At 41.9% G+C, this 20,867-nt stretch overlaps 1 protein-coding gene across 2 annotated transcripts in view; it reads left to right on the top strand.

Annotated features, from left to right (window-relative positions):
* Window positions 1–2,476: 2,476 nt before the first annotated feature.
* ATP8A2 (ATPase phospholipid transporting 8A2) overlaps window positions 2,477–20,867 on the top strand; it is a 638,305-nt gene continuing 619,914 nt past the window's right edge. For both annotated transcript variants that reach the window (XM_019525447.1, XM_019525446.1), the window contains exon 1: window positions 2,477–2,634. In XM_019525447.1, the coding sequence (XP_019380992.1) occupies window positions 2,592–2,634 (43 nt within the window). In that variant the 5' untranslated portion in view covers window positions 2,477–2,591. The remainder of the gene's footprint in view (window positions 2,635–20,867) is intronic.

Below are 20,867 nucleotides of genomic sequence, written 5' to 3'. Positions count from 1 at the left end.
ATAAAGTGCAGTTAGCTTTTCTGATGACTTCATCACACTGGTGACTCATGTTCATCTTGGAGTCCACTAGGACTCCAAGATCCCTTTCCTCTTCTGTGCTACCGAGCAGGTCATTTCCTAGGCAGTAGGTGTGCTGGACATTTTTCCTCCCTAGGTGCAGCACTTTGCATTTCTCCTTGTTAAATTGCATTCTATTGTTTTCTGCCCATTTGTCCTATCTGTCCAGGTCTGCCTGTAGTTGTTTCCTGCCCTCTGGTGTGTCCACTTCTCCCCCCAGTTTTGTATCATCCGCAAACTTGGACAGAGTACACTTCACTCCCTCATCCAAGTCACTGATGAAGACATTGAAGAGTATCGGTCCAAGGACTGAGCCCTGTGGGACCCCACTTCCCACGTCCTTCCAGGTCGATACCGACCCATCCACTACCACTCTGAGTACGACCCTGTAGCCAATTTGCCACCCACCAGACTGTGTAATCATCCAAGTCACAGCCTCTTAACTTGTTCACCAGTATGGGGTGGGATACCGTATCAAAGGCCTTCCTGAAGTGTAAGTAAATGATAGCAACCCTTACTCCTGTGTCAAGGTGTTTTGTAACCTGTTCATAAAAAGAGACTAGATTAGCAGGTAGATCATGCCTGACTACGAACCCATGCTGGTTTCCCCTCAGCATAATTTTTCCTGCTGGGCTCTCACGTATATGAGCCTTAATAATCTTTTCAAAGACTTTGCCAAGGATGGCATAGATCTGGAGCTTTGCATCAAAAATTTAGGAGGTATATAGAAACTCTCAGGAGCTACTTGTTTGTATAATGTAATGGGCCAGAAGGTAGTAATTTCAGGTATGCCTGCTAAGGTAGTTGGTTAAACTAGCTCACAACCTCCCAGCTGCTCTTGCTGCTCTTTCCTATTTAAAAGCTTTCCATCTCCAAGCTTTCTGTTCCTGCACAGCAGTACACCCGTTCTAACCCTGAATATACTGTTAGGAGACTGAGTTCTAGATGCAGCCATTTTACTGGGCATAGCTACTATTAGTTTCCATTACAGGGTTGGAAGGGACTTCAAGGTCATCTGGTACAATCCCTGCACAAATGCAGAAATGCTCCTCCTAAGTCATCCCTGACCAGTGCTTATCTAGGCTGCTTTTCAAAGCCTCTAGTGAAGCAGATGCTACAGTGGATTCTTGTGGTTTATTATTGGGAGGGAAAGATGATTAGAATAGTAGCCTAGGACTCAGGCCTGGATTTAGTTTCCTGCTCTGCTACAGGTTTCTTGTGTTATATTGTACAAGTTGCCTAACCTGTCCCAATTATCTATGTGTAAAATGGGAATAATAGTGACTAATAAATGTATTTCATAGTAGTATTGGGAAGATGCCTTGAAAAGATTGTGTGTTGTTCAGCTCCTCCACTGATGGAGTGGCAGGGTGTTAGTACCTTTTGGGCATTCACAGACGTGCAGTTCCCCACTGTAACGTATGGTGTTTCACAGAAAGTGCCATGAGTTAGTGACACCTCTCTCCCACAAGAGATGTTCGCTGTTGGGTCAGGGATGGGGGTGGAGGGTGGGATTGAACTCCACTTCCATGAGAGGTTGCACGTTTGAAGCCTCTCCCTCCACCCCTCCCAGCTCCAGTGCTGTCTACAGGAAGGGAGGGGAGGGAGCTCCGGTCCGGGGTTTGCCCAATCTGCATTGAAGTAGGGGGTGATGAGTGGATTGGAGCCCCCACCTCAGTGGGGCTCCAGTCTACCCCCACACCCTTTTCAGTGCAGCCTGGGCAAACCCCAGACCAGAATTCCTCCTCTCCTTTCTTCCCTTCCTGTCCTGTAGACAGCATTGGGGGCAAGGCTTGTCTGATGCAACCCAACCCCAATCAGTGCAGGGACAAACAGAAGTTAATGAAGGTGTTCTGCTTTGGAGCACCTTCATCAGAACCCCCATTAAAGGAGGGTTAATTTTTCACATGATCGGTCACTTTTACAGCACTCTGCAGCCATGCACTTCTATCAGCGCACAGCTGTGGACTGCTTTCAAGGGGACAGTTGCACAATGAGTATCACTTCTGTCAGTGCCCTTAGTTTAATGGGGAGGGAAAAAAACTTCTTGCTAAAAAGAAGAAGAAAAACCTTTCTTTACTTTCCCTCAAATTTAAGAGTTCTGTCACTCAGTAATATAGGGTTGTCTCTCTTTCATATGTGGAAGGTGTGTGAGGGTTGTCAAAGGCTTCTGTTCAGTTTTTTCCTTTTGTTTGATAATGTTGGTGCTTTAAAAATTTAGTGTGGATGATGGTCTGGGAGCATCTGGCTGGATTATCACTTAAGAATTGAAATGCCTTACTGTGACTAACTTCAGATTGCAGGTGAAAGGTATTTGAATGTTCTAGTCAGCTACGGCACTTGTGTATATACACATAGCCTGCGTCCTTCCCTCTAAATCAAACATAGCAGTTTGAAAGTGCAAAACATGTTTCACAGATTACCATGGGGATCACTTTAACCAGCTTTGAGACCCAGTAATGCTGTAGAGATCTTCAAAGGAATGCTGCTGTTTTCATCTTCACGCAGCCAGAGCAAAGGACAGAAACAGCATCATGTCTGTGATATGCCGTCGCTGGAAGAGATGCATCTCTATAGGTAACTGTACAATTGCCAGCTGGTTTTGTTGTGCATGTATTGAAGTGTGGATGAAGAAATGTAATAAGAGCAATGTTTTCTCTTGAGCAGAAGGTCAGTCTGTATTCAGTAAATCTTTAATCCCACACTAGCTGGAAGGTATTGGCTGTAGGCCTCAGCTTTTTACAGGAATGGGCACCAGAATTACAGATAGTACAGCCATAGAAAAAGAAGGCTTTGATTTTTTTTATTTATTTATTTATTTTTGGTTTTGTTTTGTTCTGCTTAAATTGTTTGACTTTCTAGAAAATGAGATCAGATATAGCTTCTTATGCCAGTCAGATAAACACTCAAAGCTGTTAATGAATTGCTAGAGAAATGGATATACTGCAGAAAGCAGGGGAAGGGGGGCGGGAGCAATTGCATGCTAGAATACTAACAGAAACATACTGAGAGCCAAGGATATTTTTAGCTTCAACCAATATCAATAAAGGGAAACAAGCCACAGAAAATAATCTAATTGCTGTCTTTTAGAGATTAGTTCCTTCTATCAATTGCTCTGGGGAGAAATGTCTGGTAAATTATGCTTTTAAACATTTTTTTTTTAATTCAGGTTTATTAAATCTGCTTTGTTTGGCTATAATTATCTTTTATAACCAGGCCTCATAAATGACAGGAAGAGCCAGCTAACGTTGTTAGTGTTATTGGTCAGTGATGTCCTTTGGACTAGACCCTGATACTTTTTATTAATTGGGACTGGTACCTCGCTGGTATCAGTGGGACCAGTTTTGGAGTAGAGACTCACTTGTTCTGGGTAAGGGCATCAGAATCTTGCTCTTAATGATGCAGAGAATGAAAATGTGATGATACAAGAGACACAAATGTATTTAATTCGTAATCAGTGGGCACATCTACACATGCATTAATGCTCTATTGTTACTGTGCATTAAGTATAGTACCAGTAATAGGTACTAACTCGATGTGCAGTAACCAGTGCTACTGCACAGAAGTGCCAGTGCATGATCTCTTAGTGGTGCTAATGTGCAATAGATTGATTCTACTGTGTATTAGCACATTAGCATGGCTTTTGCTGTGATATGCTAATGTGCAGTAGAATCAGTCTACCATGCATTTAGCATCCCATGTAGATTCTCCCAGTATCTCTTTAATAAAATCCTGAAAACTCAGATAGTAAAACTGGGAGTGGAGAGAGAAAGGTACTTTCAATACAGAATTTGAAAAAGCATAAATGTACTTTTTATAAATCGGGAAGTATATCCTTATCCATCCAGAATATAATTGTCTAGAACTTAAAACTCAGGAAAATGATCCCCTGTGGTTAAAAGTTGCTACCCCGTAGGTTTGGGGTGTGGAGGGGTATATACAACTTCATTGACATTTAACAATGCAGTTTTCACACGTTACCCATCCTTTTTTAGAAGTTTTTTAAGTACAAACTGTCTGAAGTTGAGGCTGAGTTACTTTTCTTCTATTTATATACACTTTCAAATAAGTATTGGACACTTCTTGTGTGTGATGTTTATTCTTATCTTTATACCCAGTGACTTAAGTCTTAAACCTAAGACTGGTGTCTTGTGTTACTTCAAAAGTAGGTACATTGAGTAAAGCAAAACTGCTTAAAGAAAATATTTCTTAATAAGATTTCAGATGGTATGTAATGCCATCTAATATGTTAATAGAAACTGATTGAGCTAGATGAGCAGCAAATCCAAGAAAACATTTTTTTGGCACAGAAGCTTAAATGATGTAGGAACTTGAAGGAGTTTAGGGATGAGGCAGAGATGTGCCATATTAACAGTTGGGTAAGGTGTGTAAATTGGAAAGTAATATAATTCCAAGTGTATTATCCCAGTGCGTTCTTCAGAACCAGTTCCCACATACAGCCCTACTTTAGCATATATTTTATTTGTACATATAATAAAAATAGTTCAAGACAAATATTTTGATGGTAGGACATTCTTTCAAGGGCCTAATGAATACTTTATAGGATTGAGATTAAATCGGTGAGATCTGAAGGCATGAAAATCCTATACAATTTGCAAAGCTAGACCTCATTAGCCAGACTTTGTTCCCTAAAATTATCTTTATTTAAAACTCATTAACATGTATGCACACAGTCTAACTCAAATACCTAGTGACACTAGGGAGAAAATATGGGTTTGGTAAAAATTTCAATCCCAAACTGAAAATGTGTTGCAGAGGAAGGAAATAATTTATTTTACATCTTAAGGTACTTAGTGCCTCTCAAAAGAAAGGTAGGTATGATCTGATATTCTTGATTTGATTTGATTTTTAAGGTAATAAGGTAAGTAGAAAAAAGAGAATGTAAAGAAACAAAAAGGCAGTAATCCCAATTTGTTCCCATTTTTAAATGATCTTTAAGTACAAGTATCGTGTAACATACAGATCCAGTGCATTCATAGAGTTCACAAAATAATCCAACTTTAATTGTAAATCACTGAATGTACATAGGCTATGTTGAGACAGATAGTAGTAAGCATCGAATTTAGGCCCACTCTCAAGCCCATACTCCTGACCATTCAAACTAAAATGTTTGGCCTCTAGTGGTAATCCATCCTGACTCTGGAATCTCTGAACTTCAGAGTATGAGGACAGTCCCACTGCTGCACACTACCTAGTCTTACTGTCTGTACAGTGTGTACTTTACCTTACTTGTTTAGAGGACAAGAAATCCATCAGCTGCTATCCCACAACTCTGGCCTCTTGCACCTCTATTCTAGTCTCTGCTGTCCATAATTAAAGGCAGTCCTGCAAGGGGAGATGTAGTGTGCAGACTGATTCCTAGAAAGGCTTGTTTGAGGCTCTAAAGGGACAGTATTGATGGCTTTGTGGGCTACATGGTAGGAAGACAATGGGCAAGACCAATTCATGTGGCTTGGACTGGTTGAGGTTGGCCTTCTGAGTTAACCCTAAATATCAATATAGAGTGTTGAAAATTAACAGGATAAGGCCCTCAACAGTCTTGTGCAACATGTTACAGTGATATATTTTTAAGGCATTTGGGAGTTTCAGGATATTACTTATGTTTCTGCAGCCAGAAAAGTGACAGTAAAAATGGCTTTTTTTTAATCGTAATTGCTCATTTTGCGTCATAGCTATAGGAAGTTGTTGGCACTGTGAAGACTAAATCTGGCCATAGAAGAACAAGGTGGAGTCTACTTTTGCCTCATTAACAAAACTGCCAAGTTTTTTTTCCTAAGGAATTTCTATTACAGATTATGATGTGGCAGGTTGGAAGTATACAGCTTGGTTTTTAGATCCTAGGTTAAGGTTGCATAGCCAGTGGTTAGAAAAATAAGCTTTTACATGAACTGAGCATATTTTTTGATATGGTATCCAACTGTGTGTGTGTCTGTGAAACTGTAAACTCCATCTGATATCATGACCTCCAAATTGTATTAGGTCCTGAATGTGTGTTGAACTACTATCAGTTTATGATGACACAGAGAAGGCTGAAGTATCTGATGCCTTATTTGATAGAGTCTTCACAAATAGTGGTGGCTACCAGATGAATGCCGTTGTCAGAAAGGTAGGGAAGGAGAGAAACAGGTTAGGGATTACTTAGAGAAGCTTGATGTTTTCAAGTCAGCAGGGCCAGATGGGATATACCCTCAAGTACTGAAGGAATTAACTAAGGTACTTTTGGAAGCATTGGCCACATTAACATGAGACATTTACTGCACAGCTAATTAGTCAACTGCACAGTAAATGTCTTGGGTCTACACTTGTGCAACTATTAGGGTGAAGTGAAAAAACTGCAGCAATGCATGTGTAGATGCTGCCTGGGGAATGAGGGTGCTTCTGTGCAGTGGCTGCCTGCTGGCTAGCCTAGCACTGAAGCAGTCTCATGCCCCAGCCAGCCCCTCTGCAGCACACAGAGCTGGCGGGGAGCAGCCCCAGGCTGGCAGGCTGACCTTTGGGGTTTAGCTTTGGAGTTTATTCAAGTGCATTGATGTGCATGTGAGACACCCTCTAAAATTAGCCTCTTTGAGAATTCATGGAAGAAAGGTGAGATCCTGTATGATTAGAAAATGGCAAGTTTTAAGAATGGGAAGAATGAGGATTTAGAGAACAACAGACCATTTGGTCTGACTTCGATACCTGGAAAGATAATGGAGCAAGTCCTCAAGGAATCTATTGTGAAGCACCTAGAGAAGAACAGGGTGACCAGGAACAGCTATCATGTATTCACCAAGAGTAAGTCATATTTGACAAATCTGATTTCCTTCTATGATAAGGGGACAGGCTCTGCAGATGGGGAGAAAGTAGTCGATGTGATGTACCTTGAGGTTAGGGCTTTTGACACGGTCTCGCACAGCATTTTCATTAAGCTAAGTAAATACAGTACTTCTATCTAGTCTGTAAGGTGGATGCCTAACTGGTTGGATCATGTTCAACAAGTAGTTATCAATGGCTCAGTGTCTGTTTGGGAGGAGCTATCAAGTGGACTTCAAGGGCTCTGTCCTGGGTCCAGTTTTGTTTAATATCTGCAGGAATGATTTGGATGATGGGATTGAGTGCACACTTAGCAAATCCTCAGATGATGCCAAGCTGGGTGGAGGGCACTCTGGAGGGAAGGGTTAGGATCCAGAATGGCCTAGATAGATTGGAGAAACAATGCAATCAATCAGATGAGATTCAACAAGGACAAGTACAAAGTCCTGTACTTGAGGCAGCATAACTGTGCGCACAAATACAGACTGGGGAATAAGCAACTGTTGCTTCTACAGAGAAGGACCTGGGGGTTGCTGTGGGCCATAAACTAAATATAAGCCAACAGCGTGCTCTTGTTGCAAAAAATACAAAACAAAAAACCCAACATCATACTGGGTTGCATTAACAAAAGTGTCACTTGTAAATCAAGGGCAGTGATTCAACCATTCTTTACAGTACTGGTGAGGCCTTGCTGCAGTACTATGTCCAACCTCGGCCCCACACTTCAGGAAGAATGTGAACGTATTGGAGAGAGGTCAGTGTAGAGTGACAAAAAAGGTTAGGGGCTGGGAAGCATGAAGAAAGGCTGAAAAAACTAGGGTTGTTTAGTCTGGAGAAGAGAATACTGAGGCAGGGGATTTGATAAGTCTTCAAATGCCTAAATGTTGATAGTTTTTTCTCTGTGGCCATAGGGGACAGGGCTAGTGGCCTGTAGGGTCTCATGTCTCAAGACAAAAAGTTTAGTCCTGGGGATGTCCCTTAGATGCTCAGAGCTAGAAACGTTGACCTGACATGGTTATGAGACTTGAAACGCACAGAATTCTGTTCTGGGTTTGATACAGAAGACTGGTAACCATTAGGGCTGTGTGAAACACCTGTTTCATTTCAGTTTCAGATTTGGCATTTCCACGGGACAGCAATTCATTTTGGTATTTCGAATCACTGGTTTGTTTCAGCCAAACCTGTTTTGAGTTTCGATGCTGTTTTGATGATGTTTTGGTGTTTCAGCCACAGGCTGTAATGGGGAATGACTAAAATGCCTATAACTTTGTAATTTCTTGCCTGATTCTGATTAAAATTGCAGGAATGGTAGCCCCTTCTGAGGGCATGAAGTGTGCCAAGTATCATGGTGCAGGGGTTTCTGGGAAACTTCACTTTGTCATGGAATAGGGTCCCTAGAGATGGCCGTGTACCCCTAGGGCCCTCTGACTGTGCCAGCTCCACCCTGTGGGCACCTTCTCTTTTTACCTGCCACAATTCTTGTTGGAAAAGATAATAGATAGGGAGGCTGTCCTTGAGCTTCAGCTCAGTCATGGTCCTAATGGACCCCACTAAAACCTGTAGGTTCTGGGACCCCTTGCTGGGCCATTCTAAGTAGGTGCCTCAAGGGGACACCCTAACTCTTATGGGCTAGATGTGTGACTCCAACTGTCCCTTACCACGCCCCATAGGGATAACAATACTGGTATTGAAGTTAGGTTAGTTATAGCTAAACTATCAGTGTACGCTGTATCCTATCCAATCCTTTGCAAGTAGAAGACGCACTCCCTAACAAGACGGTAGCAGCTAGGAAGCAGTCAGAGTTGGTGCCTATCAGATGCTGCTCTCTGGTGAGACAGGCTGACAGCTTAACTATTCACAGGCTTATATACTGTTTTTAAACTTTTTAGGTCCCTCCCCCAGAGCACTGGGATTGGAAAGGACCTCAGGGACAGTTGGCAGACACTGGCCAGCTACAAATGTCAGTCTGCTCCCCGTTCTTCCCCCTCCCTCTCCTTACTTTCTCTTTCCCTGCAAGCCCAGCTTTGAAACACCTTTGAAACGCCAAAACATCTTCGAAATGTTTCAACTTGTTTCGTTTAGAATGTTTCGACATGTCTCCCATTTAGTTTCGGATTCAGAGTTTTGAGCGTCAAAACGCTCGAAACACTGCCGAAACGAAATGGCAGTCAAAATTTTGCACAGCCCTAGTAACCACCCAGAGGGGAGCTTGTTTGGGTTATAAGCAAGATTAAACATGGGGCTCCAGGATGCAACTACTCAGACCTGTGGTATAAATCCTGGTGTCCTAGTTATGTAGATGATTTGTGATGCCCATAACTGTATTACCCGAGTTGATAGTTTCTAGGTGATTGTGGTTAATTCCTGTAAACACTGCTGGAACATAGGTGCTGTTTAAAAATGTTGAGAATGGAAAACAGCACAGAGGGTTCTGGTTGTTAGTCAGCTAAGGTTAGGATCAACCTTGAATAAACAGTACTATAAGGATGCTTTTGTTTTATGTTTATGGAAGAGTGGGGATGGTCCCAGGGGAAATGTGAATTATCTCCAACAGAGCTTCAGCTGACAGGCATCTGGGGGAGAGGAAGGGAGGGAAATTAATAGCTGTATTAACTCTTCTGCAGCCCATTCTAGTTTGGGGATATGCTCTTGGTCTGGGCTACAGGAAGAATTCTAGATGCAGTTTCTGTCTAGAAGGTTCCCTGATAATGCAACTCCAGGAAGCCTTTTCTTTTTGTTCTGTGCAAGGACTATAGCAGTAATTATTAGAATCAGTAAATACTAACCTATTATTTTTCTGTTGTTTATCAGGGTATACATTTTTATAACTCTGACTTTTTCAAATGAATGGGGTCAAAGAATTGCATTCCCTCAGAGAAATCTTTTACATGGTGTATATTAGAAAAGTCTTTGGGAAAATCAAGAACACTGGCTGCCTGTAGACATGCTTGGGGGGGTGTATGTGTGTCGGGGGAGGCATTTTAATTAGGGTGGTTCTTGGGCAGCTGCTGTAATTAAAATGGCTCACTGTCACGTGTATTAAGCCCCCCACATTCAAAATAGCTGTAGGGGCCCTTTAACTAAAACCTGTTTGACGGGGTTTAGTTAAAGCGCGCCTATGGCCATCTTGAAATGCGGGGGGGACTTAACGCATGTGACAATGAAGCAACTTGTTCATGTTCTAATTAAAACGTGAATGAACACATCTATAGACAGCCATTATAGGTAAGAAGCTATTAACAAAGTGAGAAGTGAGGTGGGTTTCAAGCAGCGTTCCCTCAAGCTGTGCAGTGTGCACAGGCGTGCCTGGCAGCATGGCACGAGCACGCCTGCACCGCCATGCACACCACACAGCTTAGAAGGAAAGCAGGTTTTAAGGACTGAAGAATGGGAAAGGAACCAACGTTTTTAGAGAAGCCAGAAGCCATTGGTTTGTCTTATGCAAAGTAGGTCCCTAAATAAGATTTTGATGCTGATTTTTGTGGCATCAGTGGCTATGGTCTCATAAATTTTCTTCATCATCAGTTGCTTGATCTCATACCACCCCTTGTTTCTTCTTAATCACAGTTTTAGAATATTAAGATAAGCGACTGCAACATTGACCCTGTATGTGTTATTCTATCTCAAAGCCTTCTATAGATACTGGATTTTTGCCAGTGCTGCAGACCCATCCTGGATCTGGGGTGGTGGAGAAGCTGTTTTTCTTTTGTGACTGCATCACCAGCAATAAAATTTCCACAATAAGAATTTAGCTGACAATTGTAGTGATGAAGCAAGAGAAGACTAGAATCTAGTTGTCTCTCCCCTATCTTTATCAGCTCAGCAGTCTTGGTAGAAACAGATTGTTTTTGACATTTAAGTGTGTGGGGACAACATGACTTGGAAGAAAGACAGGGAGCTGTTATTTTAGGAAACTGCTCTTCTGTTAGTGGTCTCACCCTTGCTATACACAAGTTTTTAGAGGGGTAGAATGTATGTGACTACATGTAGCCCTCAGCAAGAAAAAAGAAAAAGCCAACATCTTTTTCTCATTTTGTGAAATCTTGTTAGACATACCTTGCTGTCTGTTTGGTACTGGAAAGAAAGAAGGAAACTGTCATAGGGAATTGTTTACTGGGTGATAACAAAATGAGGTGAAAAATGAAGAGTTATTGCTTCATGATGTAGTGTTGAAGGGGCAAGTCCTAAGGGAAGAAGGTGTTTTCTCCCATTTTTTTCCCAATTTTAACTTTATGCTTTTGAGTGTTGTTCTGAGGTCTTGTCTGTTAATGATTGACTAATAGGCCCATCATTTCCTGGAGCATTTCCCCTCTTTCTTCTCTTCCTCTCCTGTCTTATCTATACCCATTATTTTTGTAGTCATGCAGTTCCTCCTTTCTTTCCTTTGTCTCCTAATATAATGACAGTGGTGGCTAGTTACTTATTTTATTCTAAATTTCCATTATGCTTTGTCTTTGACTGTGGCATAGTCCTTTTAGAGTTCTGCTGCACCATTCTGTTGTGTTGTGTAGCTACTTGGACAGAGGTTTCTGTCTGTTGCCTTCTGTTAGGTTGAAACGTGGCCTTTAGCAGCTGGTTAATCTTCATTTGGCAGCTGTAACCTAGTGGACTGTACTGGACCATGAGCAATTTGATGCATGTATCAAAATCCTTGTTACTGTTACTTCTATGATCAGATTCAAGGATTAAGATTATCCTGTCCCAGCAATCTAAACGTGTTTGAACTCTGTGGTTTATTTCCCTTCCACTGTGGCAATTTCCACTTCTGAACTTTTTTTCTGTTGGCCATTCCATATTTGCCTCCATGTTCAACACAGAATCATAGAAAATTAGGGTTGGAAGTGACCTCGTATTTAACACACACACGCATCTTAAATCAGAATTGAGGAAAAACATACGTTTAGCGTTTGAGCAATATCTTTAGTCTCAGCCCCATCCTCATTGCAATGGTCCTCACTTGTTTCATTGTTCTCTGACTCCTGGATTGCCTGAGCACTGCTGCATTGCCCTCCCAGCAAATGTCAGGATGATTAAAGTCCTCCATGAGAACTGGGGTTTGTGATCAGGAAACTTCCGCTACCTGTTTGATGGAAGTTTCATTCACCACTTCCTCCTAGTTTGGTGATCTATAGCAGACACCCACTACAACATCACCCTTGTTGCTTGATCTCCCCTCTAACCTTAACCCAGAGACTCTCAACAGGCCTACCTTCAGCTTCATACTGGAGCTCTGAGCAATCATATAGCTCTTTTACATAAAGTGCAACTTCTGCTCTTCTCCTCTGCCTGTCCTTCCTGAGCAGTTTGTACCCATATATGACAGTACTTCAATTATGCAACCTATCCCACCAAGTCTGTTATTCCAATCACATGGTTCCTTGAATAAATGAAGACTTCCAATTCTTCCTGCTCATCTCCTAAGCTCTGTGCTTTCATTTCACGTAAAGTTGCTTTTGCTTTCATTAGGAAACCTCTCTTCATCTTCAGTGGAATTTGCCATTCTGTAGGGACCAACAGAGGCCTAGACACTGTTTAAGTCCATCCCACACAAATAAACCTCTCTCTTTATAGCAAGATAAGGGGATAGTGGACAGTACACAGTTTGCATAATAGAAGTCTGAAATTCCATCTATATGAACTCAAACTAGGAAAAAAAATCCCACAAAGCTTTCTCAAATTACTTTCTTCATCAAGTTATTAAATGATGAAACCAAGCAGCTTACCTTCCTTGTTTTGGCTGTTACCAGTAAGTTATCAATACAGCTTTGGGCTACTTAAATTTTTATGTATTCTCTAAAGAGAGATGGCGACCCCTTCAATTTCTTATTTGCAGTACTTGTTCATATGGGTTATGCAAACAGTTTTGATGTTGCAGATCTGGCAAACTCCATTACATCAATGTAAATCTGGAGTAGTGAAAAATATCTAGATTTATGCCAATATAAGAACAAATAGAAATTGTCCTATTGCTATCAGCAGTAATTATACTTGTGAGTAATATTTTCAGAATCCTGTTCTTTGCTGTTAAAATATACTTGCACTGAGCTTGCTGACATCTGTTTTAAAAATGTTTTTAGGGATGTAATGTTAAATATCTCAACCTAGCATATTGTTGTTTTTGAATTATAAGTAATAAGTTCAGAAATTGATGCCTGGTATTCATTATAAATATTTGTGAGTTCATTAAATGAAAATAGCATTGCAGTCACACTCACAGTGGCATGATATTGTTTTAACCGCAATCAGAGGTAAGTGGGATTTAGTTATATGATTTTCTCTTTCTGTTTGCTGATAATCTCAGAAACAGAGGACAGTCCTGAATCTTAACTTTATGCCAACCAAAGATGTCACCCACAAAAATCCTTTTTATGAATCTTGGTAGCAACTGGAACATTCTACAGATGCCCTAGTGTGAGTTCTCTGAATGTAGTACTAATTATGTTGGCTTGTTTGTTGGGGATTTTTAAAAATTTTTTTACTAACAGTACTTTGGCTTAATCTGTCACTTATCATAAACCCACTACTATTCAGCTAATCTGTCACTTATCACAAAGTGGGTTTGTCGTAAGTGACAGATAAGCTGAATAGTAGTTACTTTTCTACCAAGTATGCATCACTTTTTTGGCTATGTTTGGACTTATAAAATAATAAAACTAAAAATGATACGTTAGGTGCCTATACAACAAAATATAATTAATGGGGATGAACATGACCCCAGGACAGACTGAATATTGACTGATTCATGCACTTCACTCATTTAATTTTAACAGTGCTGATTAACTCTGCTCTCATCATATCCTAATGTGTGTTTTTTATGTATCTAAGGTTATCTCTATATGATTTGAATGCAGTTTTCGTCACTCTTTTTATTTGTATGTCTGTTATCTCAACTATTTTGGTTAACATATAATAAATAACACCTGTTTACATTTAAAATTCATCAGGACCTTGGTATTGTCCTGAGGGACATGACATCTCTGACAGGGTACTTGTACATGTGACAGGGGTTTAATCCTTAGGGTTGCATTCTATACTCCCTAAATTTGAAATAGTGGGTTTTTAATTGAAACCCACCATTTTGATTTAGGAGTTTTATTTTTCCATCACTCTTACAGCGAGATGTCTGATCCTTTTTTTTTCTTCTCTTCCCCCCAGCAGATCCTGCCTGTGGCCAGGGGATGAGGTACTGGTGGGCTGAATGGCCCGTGAGTGGGAGGGGGCCCTTGTTCCTTCCTTCCATGGCAGTGGCACCCCCAGGGCCACTCAGGTGGTCTGCTAGCAGGCCAGGTGCTCCCCCAGCTCAGAGGCAGCACCTGGCTTGATCCAACTCTTCCCTGACCCTGAGCTGAGGCAGCACCTGGCACATTAGCTGCCTGTCTGGGTGGCCCCGGGGGTGCTGCTGCTGTAGAAGAAAGGACTGGGACCTGCCACAGCTCAGGGGCCACTCGGCCCTCTGGTGGCTCACTCCCTGACTGCAAGAGAGTTGGGTAGGATCTGTTGGGCGGGGGGAGAAGAATCAGATCAGGCCCCTCACCACTTCTGCTTGTAGCAGATGCCTACTGAAGGTAGAAGCAGTGGGGGGCCCAATCCTTTTTTTTCCGGAAGAACCCGTCTGCCTCTCCTGTGGTTGGAGGGCAAGCTGACTAATAGCTGCAGCACATTGTTGCAAACTAAACTACATTGAGATGTAGTTTAGTTTGCAATGATGCAAACTCATTTAAAACCCCCAAAACTCTTGCACATGTACAGTGTGACACTATTAAGCCACACAATACAACATTTTTGTTACGTGTACATGGTAATGGTGTCATGTGTAAAAGTGCCCCTTCTAGTCTTCCAGAGATAAATTTCAGCAGCCTGTGGTTGGCCTCTGTTGTGGGTGTCAGTCTAACTTTTTGAGTTCTTATTTCCTTTTCACTTCAGAAAATTTTAATTGCCATGGAACCTAACCAGAAAGTCTGTAATAAGAAACTTTTACTTTAGGATGATGTCAGACTAACATGCCTAACTAGTACCTCTTATTTAATGTAGTCAGGTGTACTGCAGGATCTGATTTTATTTTTTGTGACTGTTTCAATCCCCGTTGGAATGCTCCATTCATATCCTAAATAGGGGGACTGTCAGTGATTTGAAGTCAATATTATAAAAATGAGTTTTGGGAACCCCTCCCAGGAACATGTGTTTAGGAGGGCCTAAAAATAATCTCAGTTTTTTTCCCCCTTCACACTGACATTTTAAAACTCAATTGCCTTCTCGCATTGAGAAATATGACAAGTACCTATTAGCTGTACTTGCTGAAAAAGTTGTAGTTTTTGTTCTTGGAACATACACTGTATTGATTACACAAGTAAACTTTGTGTTATGAAAAACAGCGATATTTTAATCTGTTTGATGCCATAAAACTAAGGTAGTTAAGGTTGTTGGGGCTGGGGGCCAGGGCAGTAGCTGGCCTTTGAGTTTTCAGAGTGGCCAAACTTACTACAAAGCTGAAGTCCACTACAGTACTTCAATGCAAGCTTCTGTTTCCTGAAGGTGGTAGTAGCCACAGGTAATGGTTCAGTAATGAACAGGTCGGAGGAAGTTTTATAAGCATGTGCCACTGGTGTACTTTGCAAATTGGAATGCTAGTACTGTATTTCTCTGCACAAATTCCATTGCATTCACTATGTAAGTTGCACCTATATTAAATGGTGGAGGATACCACTGAAGTAGCTGTTCCTAAGTTTTGATGAGTGTATGCATATTGAATTTATGGGGTTTGAAGGTTTTGTTTGTGGAGGTGAATGAGGAGGTTCTCTCTTGCCATGGAGCCTGTTAGCAGTCTGGTAGTATGCATGACAACAAGTAGTACCTGAAGGCAATGACTTAGCAGCCTAAAGTCACAGAGGAAAACTAGGTAGCAGCTGGCACATCTGGAATAGTTTTTGTGGAGTAGACTAAGTGGCAGAGCCTTCAGTCTGCTATATCCTGTCTTGTCTTTTTATCCTTAGCAAAAGGAATACAATTGTGCTCTGTGTCATGTAGTATCTGTAAAGTAGAAGAGTAGGAGTTGTGTTGGGACATTAGTCAAAGAGGGTTGAGTTAAGATTGCATTGCAGTGCTGGTAAGTACTCTCCTTTGGTCTTACAGGCCTGGGGGGAAGGGGCAGGGGGCTATAACTGCCCTAACTACAGCTTTCCCTCTCCTCCTATCTTGCACGATCTCCTTCCGCTTGGTTGCATCTTTGCCTATACCGTCTAGATCAGTTTTTATCTTAGCTTCCAATTGTTGCCTTTGTCTGTCTTGAAGTCTGAGACCCTTTGCCTCAGCTTCTAAAATCTATCTCGCATGCCTTCCTGCGATATGCCCTAGCCACTTCGGACACAGATGGAAGTGACCTGTGGTGGTGGTTTTTTGGGTTTTTTGAGTAGTCTGGCCCCTAAAAGCACTCTACACCCATGTTGCAACATAAGTGCATGGCTGCAGAGCCCTTTTAAAATAACTGATCCCATGAAAAATTAACCCTGGTCAAATCTGGTATTACATTAAGATGCGCAAAAGCAGGGTGCCTTAGGGAACTTGTGTTTCCTCCAGGATTAATTTTTGGCATAGGGGCTGGGCTGGGCTGGTGCTACCAGGCCAGTCCTGCCCCCTAGGCTGTCAAGGGGAGGGGAGGAAGCCATGCTGGCTGTTGAATGGCCAGAGTGGAAGGGAGAGTGGGGTGGGGGGAAACATAGCACCCTTGCTGTGTGCCCCCCAGCTCCCACAAATATCCCAGCAGGGGTAGCTGGGGGGGGGCACGAGGTAAGGAGGCTTTCTTCTCTGCCCCAGTCGCAATTCAGCTCTGGCCATTCAGCAGCCAGGTGCTCCCTTCCTCTCCCCCTCCCCCCACACGCTGACAGCCCTGGAACTGGGGGTGGGGATGGGGAGAGGGTTAGTTTGGCAGTCTCCTCAAAGGCTGCTGAAGTGCCCCCACCTGCTGGCCAGGGCTGGTGCAGCCCCTCCCCCCACTTAAGTAAAGTGTCATGAGTTAGTGGGGCCCCAATGTCTGTCTGTACCCTTTGTTCCCTGTGCTCTTACCTTTACAAGATACTGGCCTTTTGTAAAGGTCCCCAAGCTCCTGATTTTGTCTCCTCCTTCATACCATTTCTTGTACTGGACCAAATATTTTCCTTAGCACTTCATTCTCAAATACTTGTAGCTTTTTTCCATTTGCCTTTGTCAGTGTCCAGGATTCACATCTGTATAAAACTGGGGTAGGCAAAATATGGCCCACAGGTTGGATTTGGCCCACCATGCCATTCTATCCAGCCCATGGCTCCCCCCCCCAATTTAGAAAATTTAATATTTATCTGCCCCTGGCTGCCTGTCAAAGATGACAGGAACCAGGGGCAGTAGGACCCAGGATGCCTACTAGGGCGCCACATGATGGAGCAGGAGCTGGCCCGGCCCCTGCAATTCTCAGCTGGCTCTGTGAAGTGCTGGCTGGGCCTGTCCAGCTCCTGCTGTGTCCTGCGGTCATGGCTGTGCAGCTGGGACATGGTGCTGGAGTGGTGAACTGCAGGGAATGGGGAAGCAGCAGAAGGGCAGTGGTGGCAGACAAGGAGAAATGGCTGAGAGTAGGTGCTTGGGGCCAGGAGCAGGAAGAGCATTGTGGGGGGCTCTGCCTGCCATGGGAGAACTGGTGAGCAAATCCTCCCCCTCTACACATGCCACAACCCTCCCCATACCCACCCACACCACATATCCACACACGCACCCACACTCCCCTACATTATATAAGAGTAAGACTTCATTTTAAACTATTGTGCAATCACCTCTATGTACACTATGCAAACTCATGTAAATCAGGACACAATATTTTTTTTTAAATCAAAATGAATGTTGTAGTAAATATTTAATTTTTAGAATAAAATTTGGTATTTTTCTGGTACAGAGATGGCAAACCCTTGCTGAAAGGAGTACTTCTGTGGGGGCCAAGGGGAGGGACTTCTGGTAGCAAGGTCAAGGGTTAGGGGATGACGCTTCCAGTCCCAAAATGGTGACTATGAGACTGGGCATCTGTCAAGGTGCAGAGGTATCCTTGTGGCCCTTGATGGCTTGCCAAAACTTGGTAAGTGGCCCTCTACTCAAGACAATTGCCCGCCCCTGTTATAAAAGGATAGATTGAACAATGGTACTCTTAAGGTTTTAAGGTTCCTTGAGATTTTTCCTTGATGTCATTATTTTATCAAGGCTTAACAGGCTTATATTAACATTGTGAATTCTTGTCTTGATTTCTTCAGTTGTTTGCTTGTCCTCAGTGATTATTCGTAAATAGTTACATTTCTCTACCTTTTCTACATTGTCATTCTCTGTCTTTATCTTCCTGTGATCTTGAGACGTTTTCTGGATGCAATCATGTATTTAGTTTTGCTGACATTGATAGCAAGCCCAGTTTCTCTGGCATTTGACTCTTATGATCTCTGTACTAAGCAGATATCATCTGCATACATAAGTACTTAGTGCAGTCTGGTCAGCTGCAGACCTTTTCCTCCTCCTTCAGCAACTCTTATGAGCTTCTCAAGAATCCAAGTGACAAGTAGAGGTGACAGTGTATCTCTTTGTTTGAGCCCACTATTGATTTCCATCAAACTGATAGCATTCCCTCAGTTCACATAACTCCCTGATCCTTCAATGATCATCTTAGTAAGATGTAACAGGTTTAATGGAATTACAAACCCCATGATTGACCACAGTGACTCTCTTCTGATACTACCTTAAGTTTTGACAAAGTCTATGTAAACCTGATGTAGCTCTTTCACAACTTCCTATTTCTTTTCCAGCAGTAATCTTATTGAAAATATCTGATCGCAAGCTGATTATGTAGTTCAGCTCCTAATTTCCTGTTTTTTGGGTGCTTAAGCTGTCCACATCCTGAAGGGCCACATTGGGTATATTATATTGATAACGTTTTGGACACTTAATTTCCATGTATTCAGAAAAAAAAAAAAAAAATCTCAGCACCCTTCTTTAGTTTAGCACAACTTTTCCTCCTTTGCTGCTTTTGTGATTTACACCAGTCATAGAATGCACCGGCTGGATGCTAATTCCTCCACTGCCTTTGCCTCATCTTTGTCTGGTTTCCCCTTTACATACTGTTTTAAAGAGCCAGGCTCTCCTTTAGTAACATTCTAGTATTGGCTGCCCAAAGGGGCAGCAGAGGCTATATGCTAGTCGAGATTAATTTGAGTAACTGGGATCAGTTGAGGGGATAAGTCAGGGTCATGATAGCCCAGATATGCACATGCATACAATCCATTTACTTTGTAAAACAATATTTGTGACTTTTTGTGTGGGGAGCTGTATCTTGAGGTTCTCCTTGCTCAATGATCCCAGTTTTGGACCACTGACATTATCATGTCACGTCATGTGTCGCAGAATATTTCAAAACCATCCAGGTAAGCATGAATTAAGTAGAAAGAACTTCTCTAAAAGACTGCATGATAATGTGTGTGCACTAGGGACTGAACAAAGGTTGTGTGGTCAGCTCTTATTCTGGCATTGCCTAAATATTTTGCTGTTTCAACTTAATGTTCTCGTAGGGTGGGTGGGTGCGAAATTGTCTACAGTATAACCTCATAAATCCAGATATCAAAAACCTGGAATTACAAAAAATTTAGTACAATGTCCATTGTTTATAGACCTAGGGTAATTCATCAATAAAACTGTGTACAGTGCAGAACAGCCTGTCAAGTCTATTGAGCCCCTGCTGATTCTCTGTTACTATCACACTGGTGCACACAGCCAAAAAATAGTGACAGAACAATGATATTATTATAGAAGCACCTAGAAATCCCAAGCAAGGATCCCAGTGTGCTAAGTTTCAAAACACATGCACACAACAAAAAACACGGTCCCTGACCTAACAAGTTGACTAGGGAGTTTATAAAAAGCTGGTAGGAATAAGGTATTCTTATGGAACATGACCTTCACAGGTGTTTAGTGAGACTGGGCCCATCACTATATCCCCTCTCACATATAAGTGTTCTATATGTGCATAGGGTCTTCTGGTGACATGGCTGTGCTTTTTTTCTGATGCAATCTGCTATCATTTGATCAGAGCAAATGTCCTTGCAAGATTTCTTGAGTGAAGAGGAGAAGGAACAGCTGTGCCTAAAAGCAGATTCTGCTCATTTCCTAGAACTGATTGCCAAAGCACAGGTGCATCTTCATTCTGACTTCCCCTTTCCTGAAGGGCAGACCATATGTTGCAAGCACTCCTCTTATTTAGCAGTGGCAGAACCATTCTGGGGAAAAGAATTACAATTAGGTGCTGGACTTGAACGAGATGAAGAGTGACTTTCTTTCCTCACCAGGGACAAAAAGTAGGGTAGATGTGATATGATGAATCAAGTTGCTGCTTATGAAAGCATATGCTTCTGATTTAGTCTATAACTAACTCTATCCTGTCTTTTGCCTAGCTGCAGACTAATATAGCTAACTACCTCTCTGCTCATGAGGACCATCTCAAAAGTGATGCGACTCTTTTATAGTAAAGGTATTAATGCTTTATGTTCGAATAACCGCACTTATCACTCTGACACAAGACATGACTGAGACTAGAAGACCAGAATGGAAGCTTTAAACATCAGAACGTAAATGTGGAATCAAAACAATGAGAACAAAGTGTTGAGAGCTTTCCCCTACCTTTAGAAGTATAGCATGCCAATCTGTTGGCACTGAGAAAGCATGGATACCTTCCTTATCTATACTTGGAAAAGCACAAATAAGTTTTGCTTTCCTGAAACCAGCTTGGAAGTAGAGACGCATCTGAGTGAGAACCAAATTTCAGAGCTTCAACACGAATATGAAGTCAGTTTTATTATATAAGGCAGAAATGTGGAGAATGGATAGGGAGAGTAAAAAGACTCCAGTTCTTTTACAAATTGATTATTTTAGGCATCAGGAGGCCTAAATGGTTTTAAAAAAAAAAAAAAAAAAAAAAAAAAAGGAGGGTTTTTTTTTTTTTTTTTTTT

The sequence above is a fragment of the Gavialis gangeticus genome, unplaced genomic scaffold (assembly GCF_001723915.1).
Source record: "Gavialis gangeticus isolate Ggan-Ray unplaced genomic scaffold, GavGan_comp1, whole genome shotgun sequence".
Lineage (NCBI taxonomy): Eukaryota > Metazoa > Chordata > Crocodylia > Gavialidae > Gavialis > Gavialis gangeticus.
This window is presented reverse-complemented; position numbering and strand designations above follow the sequence as displayed.